General features: G+C 42.7%; 1 protein-coding gene across 1 annotated transcript; it reads right to left on the bottom strand.

Moving 5' to 3' along the window:
- Positions 1–16,851: 16,851 nt before the first annotated feature.
- LOC121389361 lies at positions 16,852–18,603 on the bottom strand. Its single transcript, XM_041520956.1, has one exon. It carries the CDS (start codon positions 18,601–18,603, stop codon positions 16,852–16,854), a length of 1,752 nt encoding a protein of 583 aa, XP_041376890.1.
- Between the last annotated feature and the right edge of the window lie 2,706 nt (positions 18,604–21,309).

Genomic DNA, 21,309 nt, shown 5'->3' on the forward strand with positions numbered 1-21,309 from the left:
TGGTGGGTACTGGGTTCGCAGCCAGAGCTAGTTTTACCGACTCAATGAGATGTAACTACACCGACTTCTCTCTCACTAACCTTTAACCACTAACCCACTGTCCTGGACAGACGGCCCTGATAGTTGAGATGTTTACCCAGGACAGCGTGCTTGAACCTTAATTGGAATTTAGGTTGAAATGAATGTATGAATGAATGAATGAATAAATGAATGAAGTATATTTTCCGGGGGAGAATGACTCGACCCCCCCCCCCCCCCCCCCCCCCCCCCCCCCCCCCCTCCACCCCCTTCGCTCGCCACAGTCTAGACCCACCCCCTTACAAACATTCCTGCACACGCACCTGACTACGTATCAGATATATTTTTCTGTTTAGAATATCAGTGTTTGTACAAACAAGGTGGTTTTTGTCATGCTGTTGGTAATCGCCCAAACCGGATTTTACCTAACAATAATTTAATACGTAGAAAATATATATATATTGCGAAATAAATTGAAACGTGACTGCTACAAACATTAACTAGCAGTCTAGCACATAATGGCTGTACGTGCATCGAATATACAAACACTGGTATTCAAAAGAAGAAAATGTATATAGATTTTGTCGTCAAAATGGCTTTGTTAGTCAGAAACATCCTACAATGGCTGCAACCTCTTTGAAGGGACAGTCTTAGATTTGCACAGTAATCAAACTTATTTAATTTTTCTTCTCAACTATATATATATATATACTACTCAAAAGAATTTAAGGGTCAAACATTTATAACCAAATAAGTTTCAGAGTGTATTAGATTGATGATGTAAACTACACCAAATTTTTTATTTATTGTTCCATATTTACAAAAAAACACAAATAAACGTCACTGTATACAAGAAAGTCACATGACATGCTGTCAAAGTTGAAGGTTGTCAAACATGGATTTTACACATTAGAACATTCGTTTACTAGTGTGTGAATCCACCCCTGGCGCGAATACACTCGACACATCGTGCCTCATGCTGTTGATCAGACGTCTGAAGAACTCTTGGGGAATGGCCTGCCACTCTACCATAAGAAGTTGACCCAGATCATGAAGGTTGGCCGGAGGGGCATGGTTATCCCGAACTCTCCTGCCTAATTCGTCCCAGGCGTCTCTATTGGGGCCAAGTCAGGCGAATATGCTGGCCAATCCATCCTGGCGATACCTTGTTGTCTGAGAAAGTCCGTTACCTGCTGAAGGCCTGGGAGAACCAACGGCCGGATAATCTCATTCAGATAGCGGATTCCATTCAGATTGCCATCCACCACATAGAGGGGGGTCCTGTGGTGGATAGAGATGCCGCCCCACACCATGACGCTGCCACCACCGAACCGGTGATGTTGTCTAACGTTAACGTCAGCGAAGCGCTCCCCAGGACGTCTGTAGACACGAACCCGACCGTCGTTGAGCTGGAGACTAAACCTGGACTCATCAGTGAACATCACTCGACTCCACTGAACACGTTGCCACCGCAGATGAAGTGTGCACCAGTGACGTCTGGCCGTTCTGTGACGTGGTAGGGGTGGTGGTCGAACAGCCTGGCGACGGCAGCGTAGATTATTGGCTCTCAGACGATTGCGTATGGTTTGATCAGACACTCGAGTTCCAGTCGCAGTCCGCAGATTGTCACGTAATCGGCGTGCAGTGGTTGTGCGTTGACGTAGAGCCATATTGGTGATGTAGCGGTCCTCTCTATTTGTAGTGCTTCGGGGTCTTCCCGAACGTGGACGATTTCGAACAGAATTCGTTGCTTGGTACCGTTGCCACAGTCGGCCAACGACACTCTGACTGACACCAAGTCTCAGAGCAACATTTCTTTGCGTATTGCCATCCTGAAGCCAAGCAATAGCCCTTCCTCGATCTTCGATAGTCAGTTGACGTCGTACCATTCTCGAATTTGGAGTGTGCACCGTACACAAACGCAAGCTCCAATTATACGGAAATTCAGCATTGGGAACACGGAATACACATGCAAAGCGTGCAAATGAAGCGCTTTGTGAAAAAGCAAGTTATGGGCACTTAGCAGACCTTTCGCTTTCGCCCTAATTTACGTGCAAATGTAAGCATGTTTTCGCCATTAGAACTAGTCGACAGTGTCAATGACAGTGGATTTTAATTCATTTATGGGTTGCTTAGACCCACTTTCATCAAAATGGAACAATACCATGCGTGACATTATGGTCTAGCTAATATAATTGACATTCAGAAAATAATGTCGAAAATATCGTCTGACCCTTAAATTCTTTTGAGTAGTTATATATAAACTTAACGTTAAAGTTTGTTTTGTTTAACGACACCACTAAAGCATATTGTTTTATTAATCATCGGTTGTTGGATCTCAAACATTTGGTAGTTTGGTTATTAAATGTAACATATTTGATAAAATTTGTTTACATATATAGTCTTTTCCATATCTGGCAAGGGATCTTTTGTATGTACCATCCCACAGACATGATAGCACATATCAATGCCCTTGATATACCATTCGTGGTGCACTGGCTAGAACGAGAAATAGCTAATGGCCCTACAGGCGGGGATCGATCCTAGGCCGACCGTTTTAAACGAGCTCATTGTCATTTGGTTAAGCCCCAGTCTCACATACACGAATTATACCCCGAATATCCAGGAATATACACGATTCTATGCAGCCCCAGTCTCACATACACGAATTATACCCCGAATGTCCAGGATATACACGATCCTATGCAGCCCGTCTCACATACACAAATTATACCCCGAATGTCCCGAAATATACACGATCCTATGTAGCCCCGGTCTCACATACACGAATTATACCCCGAATGTCCAGGAATATACACGATCCTATGCAGCCCCAGTCTCACATACACGAATTATACCCCGAATGTCCAGGAATATACACGATCCTATGCAGCCCCAGTCTCACATACACGAATTATACCCCGAATGTCCAGGAATATACACGATCCTATGCAGCCCCAGTCTCACATACACGAATTATACCCCGAATGTCCAGGAATATACACGATCCTATGCAGCGCCAGTCTCACATACACGAATTATACCCCGAATGTCCAGGAATATACACGATCCTATGCAGCCCCAGTCTCACTGTGACGGAACAGGCTCTTAATTTTGTTTTCGCCTGTGGCGATATTAATTGTTTTAGAGGGCCGTGTGCAGTTCCAATATGCACTTAAGCCCAGGTGGGCACTTTGTTACGTAATACCTCCGCGCGACCGTGGTCGAGCTGTGCCTAATACACACCCAGCCGTGGTGCGTAGGCCATGTGGCCAGTAGTTACGTAATATCTCCGCTAGTTCGGTACGTTCGGGGTATTGCTGGCGAACTAGGCGTCATCAAGTCTGGCCATCTAAGGAAAATGTCCCGTCTTGGTCGCTGTGGAAATATCACTTGTAGGTATTCGGCGCCGCGATGTGCCCCCAGGCGATATTCGGTTTTATGATAAATAGCTAGGGTTTTAGAGATATCAGGGAGAAAACATAGGAAGGCTTCCAGGGGGATCGTTGTCCGTCCGGACTGGTAAATATTTTATTTCTGCTCTGTGTATAACCTTGATGTGATTGATGTGATTTTAAATATTTTAATACTGTATTATACCAATATTATTTAGACGGTGCTGCCAGTAATCTGACGCAGTAAACTGTAGGCTCACTGTCTAATATATATAAAGCTTAACCAGTCATCCTAGAGGACCTAGGTAAACTGTAGGTTATTGTCTTTATTGTGATAGGTACCAGTATTAAGTCGGTATTACAAGGTTACTGAATGAGTAGTTAAGGGTTAATTAAAAATTAACCAGTTAGGAATAGAGTTGTAATTCCTTTATTAATTAAGTTCCCCTGGCAGCGTTTCTTAATTATCACACGTTACTGAATGAGTAGTAAGGGTTAATTAAAAATTAACCAGTTAGGAATAGAGTTGTAATTCCTTTATTAATTAAGTTCCCCTGGAAGCGTTTCTCAATTATCACACGTGTGGGTTTTGTGACACGGTGAAGTGATTACAATATTGTGTAAACTAGACACCTAGAGATTAACTAATTAAGTGATCAGTTCTGGGTTGTTATTATTTGTTGTTGTCAATTAACTACTGCGGCAGTACATTTGTCAGCGTAGGTTAATACAGATTCCAAAGTGTATTGTGTTTTTGTTGTGTTTACCAGTGAACTAAACGTGCTATATTATACATACTTTATATAAGATCTTATCTCTGATCATACCTAGACGAGCCACGCGGGTATAACTGCACGTTACAGAGAGATCTAATAGAGATACAGTTAGGAGAGATATTTGGATAATAGTATTTCATTCAGTTACGGGTATTATAGGATCCCCGTGACAGGAGTGAAAATTGGGGCACTCGTCCCGGATCTGGAACGGGACATGCATATTTAAAAAAGTATTGTTTGTAAATGGGGGCTTTATAAATTATTTTTACAAATTAACTAGAAGTAGCAACGTTGTTCACTAGAAAATTAATTAATATAAGTGCGTCATATCTAAACATGGATAAGAATTTGCTGGATAGGCATACGCTCAGTGTAGTGGAGATTAAGCGAGCACGTAAGGCCGAGTTAGTTGAAATCGCAAGTGAGCGGGAAATTGATTTAACATTAGCTAAAACCTTAGGTGATATAAAGACAATTATTATACAGGAAGTTTTTGGTGATAGGCCTGTTATGGAAGACAGTGAGATTGTTCCAGAGATAGAGATAAATGAGTTAAGTGTGGAACAACAATTAACTTTTAAAAAACTTGAGTACGAAAGAGAAGAACGTGCATTAGATAGAAAGAGAGAGAGAGAGAAAGAGAAGAGAGGGATAGAGAAAGAGAAGAGAGAGATAGATGAGGGAGAGAGAAAGAGAAGAGAGGGGTAGAGAAGAGAGAGAGAGAGAGAGAGACATAGGGATAGAGAATTCCAGTTAGCAAAATTAAAAGTGGAACATGAGTTAAAGTTGAATACTGAAGAAGTTAGACGTGAGGCAGGACATGGTTTTAACATGTCGGAGGCTTATAGATCAGTGCCTGTATTTGATGACCAGGAGGTAGATATGTTCTTCCAACTTTTTGAACGGGCCGCTAAGCAGCTAAATTGGCCGCAGTCTAAGTGGACATTGTTAGCCGTGTCTAAGTTTAAGGGGAAGGCTAATGTAGCTTATAATTCAATGAGTGATGAGCGAGCAAGTCAGTACGACCTAGTTAAGGCTGCAGTGTTGAGGGCTTATGAATTACGACCTGAGGATTATCGTTTACGGTATAGCGAGTTGAGAAAAACGCAGGGTCAGTCTTATAGTGAGTTTGTGGCTAAGAAGGCAGGGATGTTTGATAAATGGGTGATTTCTCATCAGGCAGAGTCATATACCGAGTTACGGGAGTTGTTGATCTTACAGGACATTAAAAATGGATTACCAGTTAGCTTAGGTATTCATTTAGAGGATCGTGATTTCAAAAAGATAGAGGAGGCAGGCACAGTGGCAGATGATTACGTGTTAATACACAAAGCTCAGGCAGTACCGGGTAGCTCTTTACAACAGGGTGATAAGAAGAAATTTCAGCCAGGTTTTTCCCGGGAAAGTAACTATCGGGGAGAGTCTTCTAGTTGGTCAGCTAGTCAGGCAAGGAATGCACCTGGTGGGCAAAGTAAGGATAAACCTGCATTATCAGCCAATGCACGAACCTTTCGTCCACATTGCAGTTACTGTAAAAAGGATAACCATCTTGTCGAGGACTGTTTTAAAAGGAAACGCGATAATGCGCAAGTGGTCGGTTTAGTGAGGTCAGCTCCGTTAGCGAGAGAGTTAATGGTTAGTCCTATGGCAGAGAGAGTAAACCCGTATGTGTCCACTGGTATGGTTTGTGATGTGAAACAAGAATTGAGTCCTAAGGCAATATTAATCTATCGAGATACCGGGTGTAGTCAGTCGCTGATCACGTCGGAGTGTTTAGCTGGTATAGAGAATTCAGATACAGGACGTAGTTTGGCCTTAACCTCAGTTACTGGAGAAAAAATGGTTGTCCGGTTACATAAGGTTTTCTTGTGTTCGAAGTTTGTGACGGGACCAGTCATTATGAGTGTTGTAAAGGACTTGGCTGTTGAAAACATAGGAGTTTTGTTGGGTAATGATTTGACTAGTCAGTGTTGTCAGCCGAAATGTGACCAATTGTTAATTAAAGACAGCCCTTTACCAATAGAAGAGAGTGAGGTTGATGATATTAGATATCCTGCGTGTGTAAAGACTAGGGCTATGGCCAGAAGGGTAACACGAGACCCAGAGGAAAATTGTGATTTGTCTGATACGCGTGTGAGCCATGAAATTGGAGTGGATGAGGTTATCAGTAAAATGGTAGATAAGTCAACTGAGGAACTAAATGTGGTGGAACCTGTTGACCTCCCGCAGAGGGTAAATGAGCCAGTTGTGTTTGATAGAGGGGCCTTACCTTGTAATAGACAAGAGTTAGTTCTAGAGCAGGGGGCTGATCCAAGTTTGTTGGCAGCTCGCACTACATTGTTAACAGAGGGTGAGATGGAGGATCAGAGGTCAGGTTATGATATGGACAAGGGAGTATTAATGAATAGGAGAGTTAGAGATAGGAAGGCTAGGAAGCAACTGAGCCATGCTCAGAGCAAAATAAAATCAGTGTTTGATAGGAAGACTAGGAGTCGGGAATTTAAACCAAGGGATAAAGGTGCTGCTGTACCTTCCCATTAAACGGGGTTCATTACAGAACCGGTATTTCGGTCCCTATGTTGTGCACAAACGGGTTAATGAGACAGGGTATGTGATAAACACTCCTGATAGGGTTAGGAAAAGTAGGTATTGTCACATCAATTTGCTAAAAGGTTATTTTGACAGACTGCCGATAGTTCCAGAGTTACCGGTCCAAATTGAGAGTTACTCAATTTCCTGTGATGACGTCAAGACTGCAGAGATCAAATTAACCAACAGCCAGATTATAGCAGACTTGAGCCCCCAGCGAGCAAAGCTGACTACATTGATACAAGACAATGTTTCCATTTGTCAGGACCTTCCAACGGTTACCAACACCTTAAGCCAGGATGTGCGCTTGGAACCCAACGCTACACCGATTCGACAGCATGCCTATCGAAGAAAACCTGGAAAACGTGCGACACTGAAAAAGAAGGAAACGAAGTTCCAGTGGTCAGATGAATGCGAGAAGTCATTCAACCGTCTCAAGCAGATGCTCTCCTCGTCTCCCGTGATGGCAGCGTCAGACTACCGAATGCCTTTCAAGCTAGCTGTGGATGCTAGTGACGTGGGAGCTGGAGCTGTGCTGTTCCAGGAAGACGAAAATGGACTGGACCATCCTGTAAGTTCTTCTCCAAAAAGTTTGACAAACACCAGGTGAACTATTCCACTATAGAGAAGGAAGCTTTGGCCATGGTACAAGCTCTGAAGCATTTTCAGATCTACGTGAAATCGGCAGTGCATCAAGTGGTTGTCTTTACGGACCATAATCCGCTTACCTTCATTCACAGAATGAAAGCCACCAACCAGAGAGTTTTGAGATGGAGTCTTCTTCTGCAAGAATTCCCAATTACCATTGAACATATCAAGGGCACATCCAATTCTTGATTTCTGTTTTGTTTTTATATATTTTATTTGTATACCAGGGACTCAGAGACTCAGTGTGATTACTGGTAGTCACCTTATTATTACATGTGTTATAAATGCCCGGATGCGTCGGTTAACGCACTTTTTGTTTAAATGTAGTATATTTCCCTATTCCTAGAGTAGAGGAAATATCCTTTTTGAGGTGGGGGTGTGTGACGGAACAGGCTCTTAATTTTGTTTTCGCCTTTGGCGATATTAATTGTTTTAGAGGGCCGTGTGCAGTTCCAATATGCACTTAAGCCCAGGTGGGCACTTTGTTACGTAATACCTCAGCACGACCGTGGTCGAGCTGTGCCTAATACACAACCAGCCCAGGTGCGGAGGCCATGTGGCCAGTAGTTACGTAATACCTCCGCTAGTTCGGTACGTTCGGGGTATTGCTGGCGAAATAGGTGTCAGCAAGTCTGGCCATCTAAGGAAAATTCCCGTCTTGGTCGTTGTGGAAATATCACTTGTAGGTATTCGGCGCCGCGATGTGCCCCCAGGCGATATTCGGTTTTATGATAACTAGCTAGGGTTTTAGATATATCAGGGAGAAAACATAGGAAGGCTTCCAGGGTGATCGTTGTCCGTCCGGACTGGTAAATATTTTATTTCTGCTCTGTGTATAACCTTGATGTGATTGATGTGACTTTAAATATTTTAATACTGTATTATACCAATATTATTTAGACGGTGCTGCCGGTAATCTGACGCAGTAAACTGTAGGCTCACTGTCTAATATATATAAAGCTTAACCAGTCATCCTATTGTCTTTATTGTGATAGGTACCAGTATTAAGTCGGTATTACAAGGTTACTGAATGAGTAGTTAAGGGTTAATTAAAAATTAACCAGTTAGGAATAGAGTTGTAATTCCTTTATTAATTAAGCTCCCCTGGCAGCGTTCCTAAATTATCACACGTTACTGAATGAGTAGTAAGGGTTAATTAAAAATTAACCAGTTAGGAATAGAGTTGTAATTCCTTTATTAATTAAGTTCCCCTGGAAGCGTTTCTCAATTATCACACGTGTGGGTGTTGTGTCACGGTGAAGTGATTACAATATTGTGTAAACTAGACACCTAGAGATTAACTAATTAAGTGATCAGTTCTGGGTTGTTATTATTTGTTGTTGTTAATTAACTACTGCGGCAGTACATTTGTCAGCGTAGGTTAATACAGATTCCAAAGTGTATTGTGGGTTTTTTGTGCTTTGTAGTGAACTAAACGTGCTATATTATACATACTTTATATAAGATCTTATCTCTGATCATACCTAGACGAGCCACGCGGGTATAACTGCACGTTACAAAGAGATCTAATAGAGATACAGTTAGGAGAGATATTTGGATAATCGTATTTCATTCAGTTACGGGTATTATAGGATCCCCGTGACACTCACATACACGAATTATACCCCGAATGTCCAGGAATATACACGATCCTATGCAGCCCCAGTCTCACATACACGAATTATACCCCGAATGTCCAGGAATATACACGATGCTATGCAGCTCGTCTCACATACACGAATTATACCCCGAATGTCCCGAAATATACACGATCCTATGCAGCCCCAGTCTCACATACACGAATTATACCCCGAATGTCCAGGAATATACACGATCCTATGCAGCCCGTCTCACATACACCCCGAATATCCATGAATATACACGATCCTATGCAGCCCCAGTCTCACATACACGAATTATAGCCCGAATGTCCAGGAATATACACGGTCCTATGTAGCCCCAGTCTCACATACACGAATTATACCCCGAATGTCCAGGAATATACACGATCCTATGCAGCCCCAGTCTCACATACACGAATTATACCCCGAATGTCCAGGAATATACACGATCCTATGCAGCCCGTCTCACATACACGAATTATACCCCGAATGTCCAGGAATATACACGATCCTATGTAGCCCCAGTCTCACATACACGAATTATACCCCGAATGTCCAGGAATATACACGATCCTATGCAGCCCCAGTCTCACATACACGAATTATACCCCGAATGTCCAGGAATATACACGATCCTATGCAGCCCGTCTCACATACACAAATTATACCCCGAATGTCCAGGAATATACACGATCCTATGTAGCCCCAGTCTCACATACACGAATTATAGCCCGAATGTCCAGGAATATACACGATCCTATGCAGCCCGTCTCACATACACAAATTATACCACGAATGTCCAGGAATATACACGATCCTATGCAGCCCGTCTCACATACACGAATTATACCCCGAATGTCCAGGAATATACACGATCCTATGCAGCCCCTGTCTCACATACACGAATTATACCCCGAATGTCCAGGAATATACACGATCCTATGCAGTCCCAGTCTCACATACACGAATTATACCCCGAATGTCCAGGAATATACACGATCCTATGCAGCCCCTGTCTCACATACACGAATTATACCCCGAATGTCCAGGAATATACACGATCCTATGCAGTCCCAGTCTCACATACACGAATTATACCCCGAATGTCCAGGAATATACACGATCCTATGCAGCCCCTGTCTCACATACACGAATTATACCCCGAATGTCCAGGAATATACACGATCCTATGCAGTCCCAGTCTCACATACACGAATTATACCCCGAATGTCCAGGAATATACACGATCCTATGCAGCCCCAGTCTCACATATACGAATTATACCCCGAATGTCCAGGAATATACACGATCCTATGCAGCCCCAGTCTCACATACACGAATTATACCCCGAATGTCCAGGAATATACACGATCCTATGCAGCCCCTGTCTCACATACACGAATTATACCCCGAATGTCCAGGAATATACACGATCCTATGCAGCCCCTGTCTCACATACACGAATTATACCCCGAATGTCCAGGAATATACACGATCCTATGCAGCCCCAGTCTCACATACACGAATTATACCCCGAATGTCCAGGAATAGACACGATCCTATGCAGCCCCAGTCTGACATACACGAATTATACCCCAAATGTCCAGGAATAGACACGATCCTATGCAGCCCCAGTCTCACATACACGAATTATACCCCAAATGTCCAGGAATATACACGATCCTATGCAGCCCCAGTCTCACATACACGAATTATACCCCGAATGTCCAGGAATATACACGATCCTATGCAGCCCCAGTCTCACATACACGAATTATACTTTATGCGCGATCGGTTTAGGATCGAACCTCGTCAGTAGGCCCATTGGGCTATTTCTCGCTCCAGCCAGTGCACCACAACTGGTATATCAAATACCGTGGTATGTGCTGTCCTGCCTATGGGATGGTCCATATAAAAGATCCCTTGCTAGTAATTGAAAAATGTGGCGGGTTCCTTTCTAAGACTATGTCAAAATTACGAACTGTTTGACCTCCAATAGCCGATAATTAATAAACAAATGTGCTCTAGTGGTGTCGTTAAACAAAATGGACTTTATATTGTACTTCACTAGACTATACTGAGTTTGCTGCATTGTAATGCTGTCTTCAGGACAGCCATTTCAATGTCCAATCCTCCAAACAGAACAACACATTGATTCTCTCCATATTTCGTGGACCATTAATATCTTCTTTTTTTCTTATTTTTTTTAAAATATTTTATTTTCATTTTTGGTCACATTTTCACACAGTATATATATATTTTTTATACATACATACACAGATCAAAATTAATATACTATGAAATAAAACAACAAATCTCTTGCCAACACGTCATTGAACCTCACTCGGTACTAAACACTGATTTTTTTTTTATACATGTATATGTGGTAATAAATGCTTAAGATACTGTCAGTGATGGATGACCTAGAGATATTTATTCAAACAACTTATGGTATACACTCCATCTTTTAATAAATTCATTATATTTCATTTTATTGGAATAATTTTTTTTTCTAATATATAATAAGAATGTATATGCATTTTTAATATTTTAATATCTAGTGATTTCTTCACAAATTTTGAACTATATATAAATTGCTTTGTCAAAAGAGCAATAATATCAATTATAATATTGTTCTTTGGGTGGCCAAGAAGAAAACTGGTACGAGAGAAGCTAACTATAATGTCTGCCGATTCTTTTATCCATTGCTCGACTTGTTTAATTAAATGTTGGACGTGTACACAATCAAAAAATAAATGCGTATACGTTTCAATAGACGCATTATAGAAGCTACAATTTGGGCTGCTTATCACTTTAATATTATAGAGAAACTTGTTTGTAGGGAGAATTCTTTGGATTATTCTATATTGGAACCATCTTAATTTGGTATCCTTAGATATACTGAACACATTACTGTTGATACTTTTCCACGAATTGTATTCTTGTTCAAAATTTAATTCTCTTTCCCATTTAGATATATTTTTTTGGTGGAGAAAAAGACGACTTTATATAGGTGTTATATGTTTTGACCCCTGTTTGTTTTGTATTATGGTATTTATATACTTTGGCCAAAATAGAAAGTCAGCTGAAAGTGGTTTGGTGGATAAAAATGGCCATGTATGTAATATTGCAGCCTTTAGCCCTTCAAATGTAGAAAGTGGTGGATGAAAGCCATAAAATTCACAAAATCCATCATATTTAAATAAGTTGCCATCTGGTCATACATATCATGTACGTTTGTTATACCTATCATATTCCAATTCTGGTAATAAACAGTTTTGTTACCCATTTTAATTAGGGAGTTGAACCGCAGTGGTTCAGAACTTACATCGTTTTCGTTAAGTTCCACTTTCTTTTTGAATAATGCTAGTATATTGAATACCTGTTTCCAGAACATATTTGTAATTTTTTTCCCATACAGTTTATGGTAATCATCTCCTATGTTAGTAAATAAAATATTTTTGTTTGGGAGGTAACATCTAAGGATATGATACCATAATGAATCATGTCCATTTATTGCTCTTCTAATCCATGTTAATTTTAAGGAATTAATAAAATATTCTAAGTTTACCATTTTTAAACCACCATTTTCTGTATCCTGCATTAGCGAATTCCGAGAAATTCTATCTATGGAACTCTTCCAAATATATGAATAAAGGATCTTCTTGATTGTTTTTATTGTGCCATTATCTGGATTGGTTCTCACTGTGCGACACATTTGTAAACAGTTGTCAGCAACTCGAAAAGATATATTTGGACAAAGAAATGTGATGGAATCATTTCGATTCCATCCAGAACTTTTATTGCAGTTTTTACGAGATACTATCTGTGATGTTTGTATTTTTGCAGAGTCCTTTACGCTGTGTTTTTATTTAACTGTTGAATTTTTATATTGATGATCATCATCACACTTTTCTTGCATTTTACCATAGTTTGACACCCAATAGCCGATGTATTTTTCGTGCTGGGGTGTCGTTAAACATTCATTCATTCATTCATTCATTTATCTGGATTGGGGATACTGAGAATAAGGTGAACAAGTTTAGGTAGAGCCAAGGATTTGACAACGGTAATTCTACCCAGCATAGTAAGATGACGTTTAGACCAGGTATTCAGTAACTTTGAAATCTCTTCAATTTTGTCAGTATAATTTAATTGTACAATTTAATTTAACTGGACACTAAATTTCATTCCCAAGAAGGTAAAATTCTTTTGTGACCATTTTAAGATTTTATCTTTACATAGATTATGAGTATTATTTGAATTTGATCCGATCCAAATAGCAATAGTTTTTTCAATATTTGGTTTCAAGCCTGAGAATTTAGAAAATTGATCTATTAAATTTAATGTGTTCCTTAGTGAAGATACTGCATTATTTTATATTCTCTTTTTTCTATTACTATTCCTTTAATTGACTCCTCCTTTCTAAACAAATTTCCCATGATCTCAGCGCACAATATAAAAAGATATGGTGCTGTTGGATCCCCCTGTCTACATCCCCTCCCTACTGGAAAATATTTAGTAAAAACACCATTTTGAATTACATTTAACATACAGTCCTTATTTAATATACTGACCCATTTTATAATGACCTCGCCAAAGTTAAATTTTTTTAAGGTTTTGTTAATAAATCCCCAAGATACTGAATCAAAAGCTTTCTCAAAATCTACTAACAAAAGGAGTGCCGGAATATTATTTTCACTAGTGTAATGCATCAGGTCATACAATAATCTGTTATTTTCGGCTACACACCTGCCTGCTAGGAAACCCTTTTGATTTTCATGAATTAATTTATCTATAGATTGTTTTATTCTATTGGCTGTACAGCCAGAAATGATTTTATAAGTGGTATTTAGTAAAGATATTGGTCTCCAGTTTTTTTTAGAACATCACGGGGTTTATTTCCTTTTGGCAACAGAGTAATAATGCGTTGTTTTTGAGTTATTGACAGCTCGCCAATTTCAAACGAATAGTTAATGCTTCAAAGTAAATATTTTCCAACGTCCTGCCAAAAGAATTTTACAAATTCGACTGTGAACCCATCTGGCCCCGGCGTTTTATTATTTTTCATATTTTTTAATACATACAATGCCTCACTGCTATTATTTGACCTACATATTCGCTAACATTTTCAACTTTGGGAATATTTGTATTTCTAAAAACCTAATCTAAATCAATATCTATTAGATATTCTTCCTGTGACATATATAGTTTCGAGTAGTACGATCCGGCTTCTTCCAATATTTGATTTTGTTCAATAATAATGTTACTATCCTCACAAACAAGTTGGGTTATTGTTTTATTTACATATTTTTTAAATCTAGAAAAAGAAACTATTTCGATGGCTTTTCTCCGTCTTCTATCCACCTAGCTCGGCTTCTCAAAATTAAACCCTTCATATATTCTTTTCTATCTAATTCCTCCTGTTTTTTCTTTTCTTCCAACCATTCAACAAATATCTTTGATTCAGGATTTTTATCCACTAACTCGGTTAAAAAATTAATTCGATTTTCCAGTAGTTTTCTTTTTAATTCCTTTTCCTTTTTAAGAGCTGCACTAAAACTGATTGACATACCCCTTATTTTTGTAAGGAGGATTTCCAAAAATAGATGGTCACTTATCATAAAGGATATAAGATGTGGGTCTGCAGACAACAGGTAATTTCTATCATAGGGAAGTAAAGCATACTCCTCTATTACTGTATAAATAACCGATTTCACGCGTTCGACATACTGAGTATTATTTAATAGGAAGTTGTTAAATTTCCAAAAACCTTTGCCTTTAGTAAATTCAGAAAGTTTTATAAAGATCTCTATGGCATTATGGTCTGTTTTATACCCTGGAACAATACTAGTTTTTAAGATACACGATAATTCTTCCGTTATCAGGAAAAAATCCAACCTTGCTTTTTTTTAATGGTGATTTCCTTGACCATGTGTATCGTCTACTTTCTGGGTTATTTATTCTCCATGAATCACATAAATTAAATTTATTCATAATTTTTAGTATCTCATTACGGGCCTGAGGGTTATTTCTGTGTTTATAGTTATAAGTATCCAACTCTTGGTCAAGTACAAGATTGAAATCCCCACAGACAATATTAAATTCATTATCAAATTCTTCAATAGATTCAGAAACAGTTTTATAGAAATCAGGAGTGTCTTTGTTTGGGCCATATATATTTACAATAGTTATTCTGTAGAAGCTCGTTTCTATTTCAATAACTAGTAAATTGCTCTTATCGTCACATTTTGTTCTACCCAATTTATATTCAAAGTTAGACTTAAAAAGAATTGCTACTTCCCTGGAGCTGCTATTAAACGAATTAGTAAGGCATTCATAATCCCATTGTGCTCTGATATATGCTTTTTGACTGTTTTCGAAATGTGTATCTTGTAAACAAAAAATGAAACAGTCTAATTTTCTAAGATAATTAAAAACATCTCTGCGTGTATCCAGGTCACCAATTCACTGACAGTTCATTGAAAGAATTTTAAGAGCCATGGCTAACTTTACCTAGAGACATGGATACAGAGTCTTTTTTACCTAAAGATAGGCTATACTTGTAAAAGTGAGGTAGTGTTCCAGTGAACAGTGTGTGTATGACAATTTTGATTTTGAAGTCACATGAGATCTCAGACGTGTTGGCATGAAATACTACTATGTGTACATAAATAAAATATTCGTTTATGTGAAAATGGGGAAACCCCCAGCATAAATGCATAAATCAAGCTAATTCTCACCCAGTGTCTGGAGAATTAAACAATACCGTATTTTGGTATTATGAATTACCACTATCCTTGTTAAAGGACACACAAAGAGAAAGAAATATTGTAATAAATAAATAGCAAATTGGCTATTATAAATTACTACATATTTTGTAAGGATTACCACTGTCACTGTCAAAAGACATCGATAAATAAGGTCCAGCGACAACTGAAATTTAGAAGAAAAAAATTCTAATTTTCATTATTATTCATACTTACCTAGTACTAGCACAACAAATAGGCTATACAACCTGAGTCATCTCCTCCACTGCAGAATTGTCTCCCCTTGCCGGATGTATATCCATATCCGCGCATGGGCAGACCATCGTCCTCGATTCAAAGTCCGTAATGATCGAATCCAGGGAAGACCTCCTAGGGGCGGGTGGGAGCTTACCGTTGTTGTGCTAGTACTAGGTAAGTATGAATAATAATGAAAATTAGAAACAAATTTTCTAATAGTCTTATTCAACTTACTGTACTAGCACAACAACTATGCTATAACGGACGTGATTTAACACCGTTAGAGCACGTGAATTCAACATTAATGGGAGGAGGTAAGAAAACATGAGGACTTACCCATTCGACCAACGTGAATCGTCTCAAGTAATGACAAGGTGTAAGACAACCAAGACATACGAGGTATAAAAGTCTAAGTGACTATTAATTATCAATACCCGAATTGATAAACATCTTCCACCCCCCGCGTGAGGCAAAACCGTGAAAGGAAACCACTAGACTGCCCCAGATAGCAACCACACCCTTTCCCCAAAAAAGGTGGCTCAACTATCTCCCGACACGACCTGTACGAGCTGCCTACCGGAATAGAGGTCTCCCTCGTCTCGTGGCTCGTCGTACAGAAACAACCTGCTGACCAGCAATCACCGACTGTATACGTCTAGTACTATCGGGACCAACTGCCATGTCCCGAAAATAGAAGCGGTCGAACGTATGTCGACCCTTCCACACTCCTGCATTCATTACCTTGATAATATCCAAGGAATCGTGAAAATTCAGGGAAGCTGAGATCGCTCGAATCTCATGAGGCCGAACTGAGAAGTTCCGCCAGCTTGATGGTTGCAGCAATCCACTGAGACAATGCATTCTTAGTAATATCTCCCGGCTGTTTAGTGTAAGAAATAAACAGCCTCTTCTTCCCACCACGAAGAAGTATAGTACGATGCAGATAATACTTTAACGCCCTGACCGGACAAAGGAGACGGTCAGAATTACCAGAAGGCAACGTACGAGACAAACTTTGAATGATAGCCACAAAGATGGGATCAGTCCGCAACGTAACCGACCCATCAGAGTTATAATCGACCAAATCATGCAAGAAAGCATGAATCTCACTAATACGGCGACAAACCGCAAGAGAGACCAGGAAAAGTGTCTTCCAAGTCAAAAGTCGAAGAGTGGCAAACCGCAATGGCTCATAAGGCAGACCCTTGAGCGCATGAAGAACCAGAAAGACGTCCCTTTTTGGCAAAATGGAAGGCCTCTCAACCGTGGATTGCAAAGATTTGAGTAAATCATGCAATGCGAGATTCGTGGAAAAGTCTGTCCGACCACACTGCCTGAGAGTAGTGAAGATGGAAGAACGATGACTTTTGACTGTCTGAACTTTAAGCTTCCTTTCCTGGACCAAGGCCAGAAAGTATTCAGCTAAGTCATTGACAGTAGGTGATAAGGGATCGAAATCCTGTTCACCTGCCCAACGAACCCAAGCGCTCCAGTGGCATTGGTAAACTCGCTCAGTTGACCGGCGCTTCGAAGAGGAGACGAGTTCAGCAATTCGTTCCAAAAAGCCTCTGCCTAGCAGGGAAAACTCGACAACCTCCACGCGTGAAGACGGTAGACCTCCGGCTTCGGGTGCCACACCGGCTGCTGCAGCCGCTGGCTGAGCAGATCCGGAAGGGGTGGCAAGCGCACCGGCTCCTGCACTAACAGTGACAGAAGCTGAGGAAACCATGGTTGGGCTGCCCAACCCGGCGCCACGGGCGTCACGGTTGCATTCCGACCTTGGCAGAACCTTGCTGAGTAAGACTGGGGACGGGAAGGCATACAGATCCAACCCCGTCCAGTCCATGCTCAACGCATCATACTCCAGAGCCAGAGTATCGGGAACCGGTGACACAAACACCGGTAACTGGTGGTTCAGCCTGGTCGCGAACATATCCACTTGTAGACTTCCCCACAAATGCAGAATCCTGCCCGCAACCACCTTGTGCAACATCCACTCTGTTTGGACAGGTGAACAACGACTCAAGGCGTCCGCCAAGACGTTGACTGAAGAGGGAATGTGTTTTGCCATCAACACAATCCCCCACTGATCGCACAATTCCTGGATCTCCAAGGCCTTGCGACTCAGTGACTCGGACTTGGTGCCACCCCAACGATTGAGGTATGCGACGACTGCCGCGTTGTCGAACCTCAACAAAATTCGACGATGTCGAATAATACTCCGAAACTGGAGGCAAGCCCGGCGAACGGCTTCCATCTCCAGCAGATTCATATGGAGGCTCCTTTCGAAGGCACTCCACACACCTGACAGATGTTGATCCCCAAGATGCGCACCATACCCCTCTAAGGAAGCATCGGTGAACAAGACCAACTCCGGAGCAAGAGGGTGTAAGGGAATGATCTGGGACAAGCACTTGTCGACCAGACACTCTTGGATCGTCTGCACGAACCAAGGCCCCACTGGAATCAAACGTATCCCAACAGCGGCCGTCCCACACACGTGAGAGATGCCACTGGAGAGGTCTCTTGAATCGTCTGAACCGCACATTCAATGCAGCCAACGACTCGCAGCGTGCACACCGAAATGCGCTGCTCCCGAGCAAGACGCTGAGCCAGCGCCGTGAAACTGTGGAGGCGTGCATCCGTCGGTCAAACGGATGCCTCCACAAGGTTGAAGACAACTGCGAGATACGTGAAAACCTGAGCGGGCACCAGCTCCGACTTCACGCAATTGGGAATAAATCCCAAGCGAAGTATCATGTCGATGACCAGACTCACGCCCGTCAGACATGCCTGCTGAGACGAAGCTGGAATCAACCAGTCGTCTAGATAGTTGTGCATACGAATGCCCAGCAAATGTACACGGCCTACCACAGCCTTGACTACACGAGTAAAGGCATGAGGACTCGTGGCCAATCCGAACGGCAGCACTCGAAACTCGTAAGCTTTGCCGTCGAATAGGAAGCACAGGAACTTCCAAAAACCCCGATGAATCAGAACATGCAGGTAGGCATCTTTCAGGTCGATTGACGCCGCCCACTCCCCACATGGAGTAAAGCCCGGACAGACTGCACCGTCTCCATTTTCATGGAAGGAATGACCAGGAATGACCACGACCACGAATCGGCCTCCACTCGCCATTTTTCTTTTGGGCAAAGAACAAATGGGAGTAAAAACCCCAGGAATCCAAATCCACCTGGTGGATGGCACCATTGCCGAGAAACTCGGCAATCATCGTTTCCACCAGAACCCGCCTGTCGGACGAAGGCATCGGAGGCATCTGGGGAGAAGAAGTGAGAGGGGGAGCTGAAGAAAAGGGAATCCGATATCCCTCCTTGACGACCGATAGAACCCATGGGTCCAGGTCTGGCAAGAGACGCCATTGTGGCAGAAAATAACGTAACCTGCCGCCCACGGGAACATCTGCTAACGGCACGTCCGTTAACAGTTGCCGGTCGCCGCAACACCCTCACCCCGGCAGCTTACCACTCTTAGGTGCCGTGCCCTTAGCGGTAGATCGAAAACGTGCTGCCCTCAGACGAGCACGATTCTGTTTGACGGGGGGTGGCGCCGTCCCAGATTGCCAAGTAGGAGCAGAAACCTTAGGATTCTGAACCCCCTCAAGAAAAGCTGGTTTCTTGAAGGAAGGCGGGCGAAACGCAGCAGCACCGGAACGGCGCTTCCGAGCGTTACCAGGATGGGGCAGGGGAACGAACTTATCCATGACAAGGCTGAAGTCCGACCCAAACAGCAAGGTCTCCCTCACTGACCGGCTGCGAAAATATGTCTTCACAACACCGGTAGCCTGTAGCCCAGACAAGTAATGATCGCGTCGTAACAAGAGATTGTCTGCCCACAGCCTTATCCAACCCAAAAAGGAAGGTACCTAGATGGTTGTTCACCTGAAAGAGAAGTTTCGATAACTTCTCCATCATCTCTAGGTCTCCGATGGCGACACGTACGAAAGACGCCGGACGACAATCAGTCTTAACCCGAGCAGAAACAACCGCAGCATGATTTAGGAAAGATGCGCCCAACGTTTGGTACGAAGTGGGGGCCACCAGCTTCGTACCGGGTAAGAGTTTCCCGATGGCTAAAGCCGCCGGAAACTCTTCCACGACCGCTCCCATGATACGATCGGTGCCAGCGATCAAAGTATTAATCTCCAGTAAGGATTCGTGTGCCTCCTGGGCAAGCGGACAACCAAGCTCCGGCCGCGGAGCCTTCACCACCAGCGATCGATTTCCAAAAGAAACGCCCTGAATAGTGGGAACAGCCACCTCCGCTGGGAAAGCGTCAGCGCATACAAGTCGGACTTCGTTACTTACGAATTGCAGAACCGTTGCATAATCGAAATCTTCTGCAGGCGGGACAGAGGCATCGACTCCCGCCGCTCGGCAATCAGGATCGTCCGAAACATCTTCCGACTCCAAACCGGAACCGGAAGGCAAATCTTCCTCGGAAGAGACCTCCCTCAAAACCGGCGGCACCGAAGACCGCGGCTGACCCTGACGGGAAGGGACGGGAACAAACCTCTGTCCATGCGTCACCCCCGCATCGCCAAAACGATCATGGGTGGAAACAGGCACCGACCGCGCTGGAAAACCAGGCGGCGGCGGAACAGCCGACACCGCTGGAGTCGAAGGCTGAGACACACGTCCCACCTGCGGCGTAGCGCGGAGCCACAAAAGAAAGTTTTCAAACAAACTTTCTTGAAAACCTCCGGGCCGACCCTGAGAATCTATAGGAACCAAAGGCTCCTGCCACCTCTGCGAAGGGTACCGCCGTGAACCTCTACCTCGGTCCGACGAGGTAGGCAAAGCAGCGCCTAAAAAAACCGCCGTCTCCCGCACACCCGGCGTAGCCGATGGCGGAACCTCCGGAGTCGGAGGAACCGGCCCCTCCAGATAAACATACACATAGGGAGGACTCAACGAGTCCTGCACCCAGTGTGCAACTTGAGGATCCGCCGCCCCCGACAGCATCCCCACGGCTTCACCCTGCAACGGGCGGAACGTCGGATTTCGTAAAAAACCCGAACTGACCGAGGCTGACACGGCGCTAGCCAACGCCGGCCCCGTCAACACAACACCCCCGTCCGAAACAGACGGGAGGGACGGCGCCCTCGAGCCACTCGACTCACCAAACTGGAGCCGCTCCAGTCGGCTTCCATCCACAGGATGGGAAAAAAGGGGAACTGCGGCGGCAGAAGCCACCACAGCTTCCTTGCGCACAACCCGTGTTGACGCCACCT

The sequence above is a fragment of the Gigantopelta aegis genome, chromosome 14 (assembly GCF_016097555.1).
Source record: "Gigantopelta aegis isolate Gae_Host chromosome 14, Gae_host_genome, whole genome shotgun sequence".
NCBI lineage: Eukaryota > Metazoa > Mollusca > Gastropoda > Neomphalida > Peltospiridae > Gigantopelta > Gigantopelta aegis.

Coding starts and splice junctions, on each gene's coding strand:
- LOC121389361 (XM_041520956.1), bottom strand. CDS start 18,603: ATGTGCGGTTCAGACGATTCAAGAGACCTCTCCAGTGGCATCTCTCAC.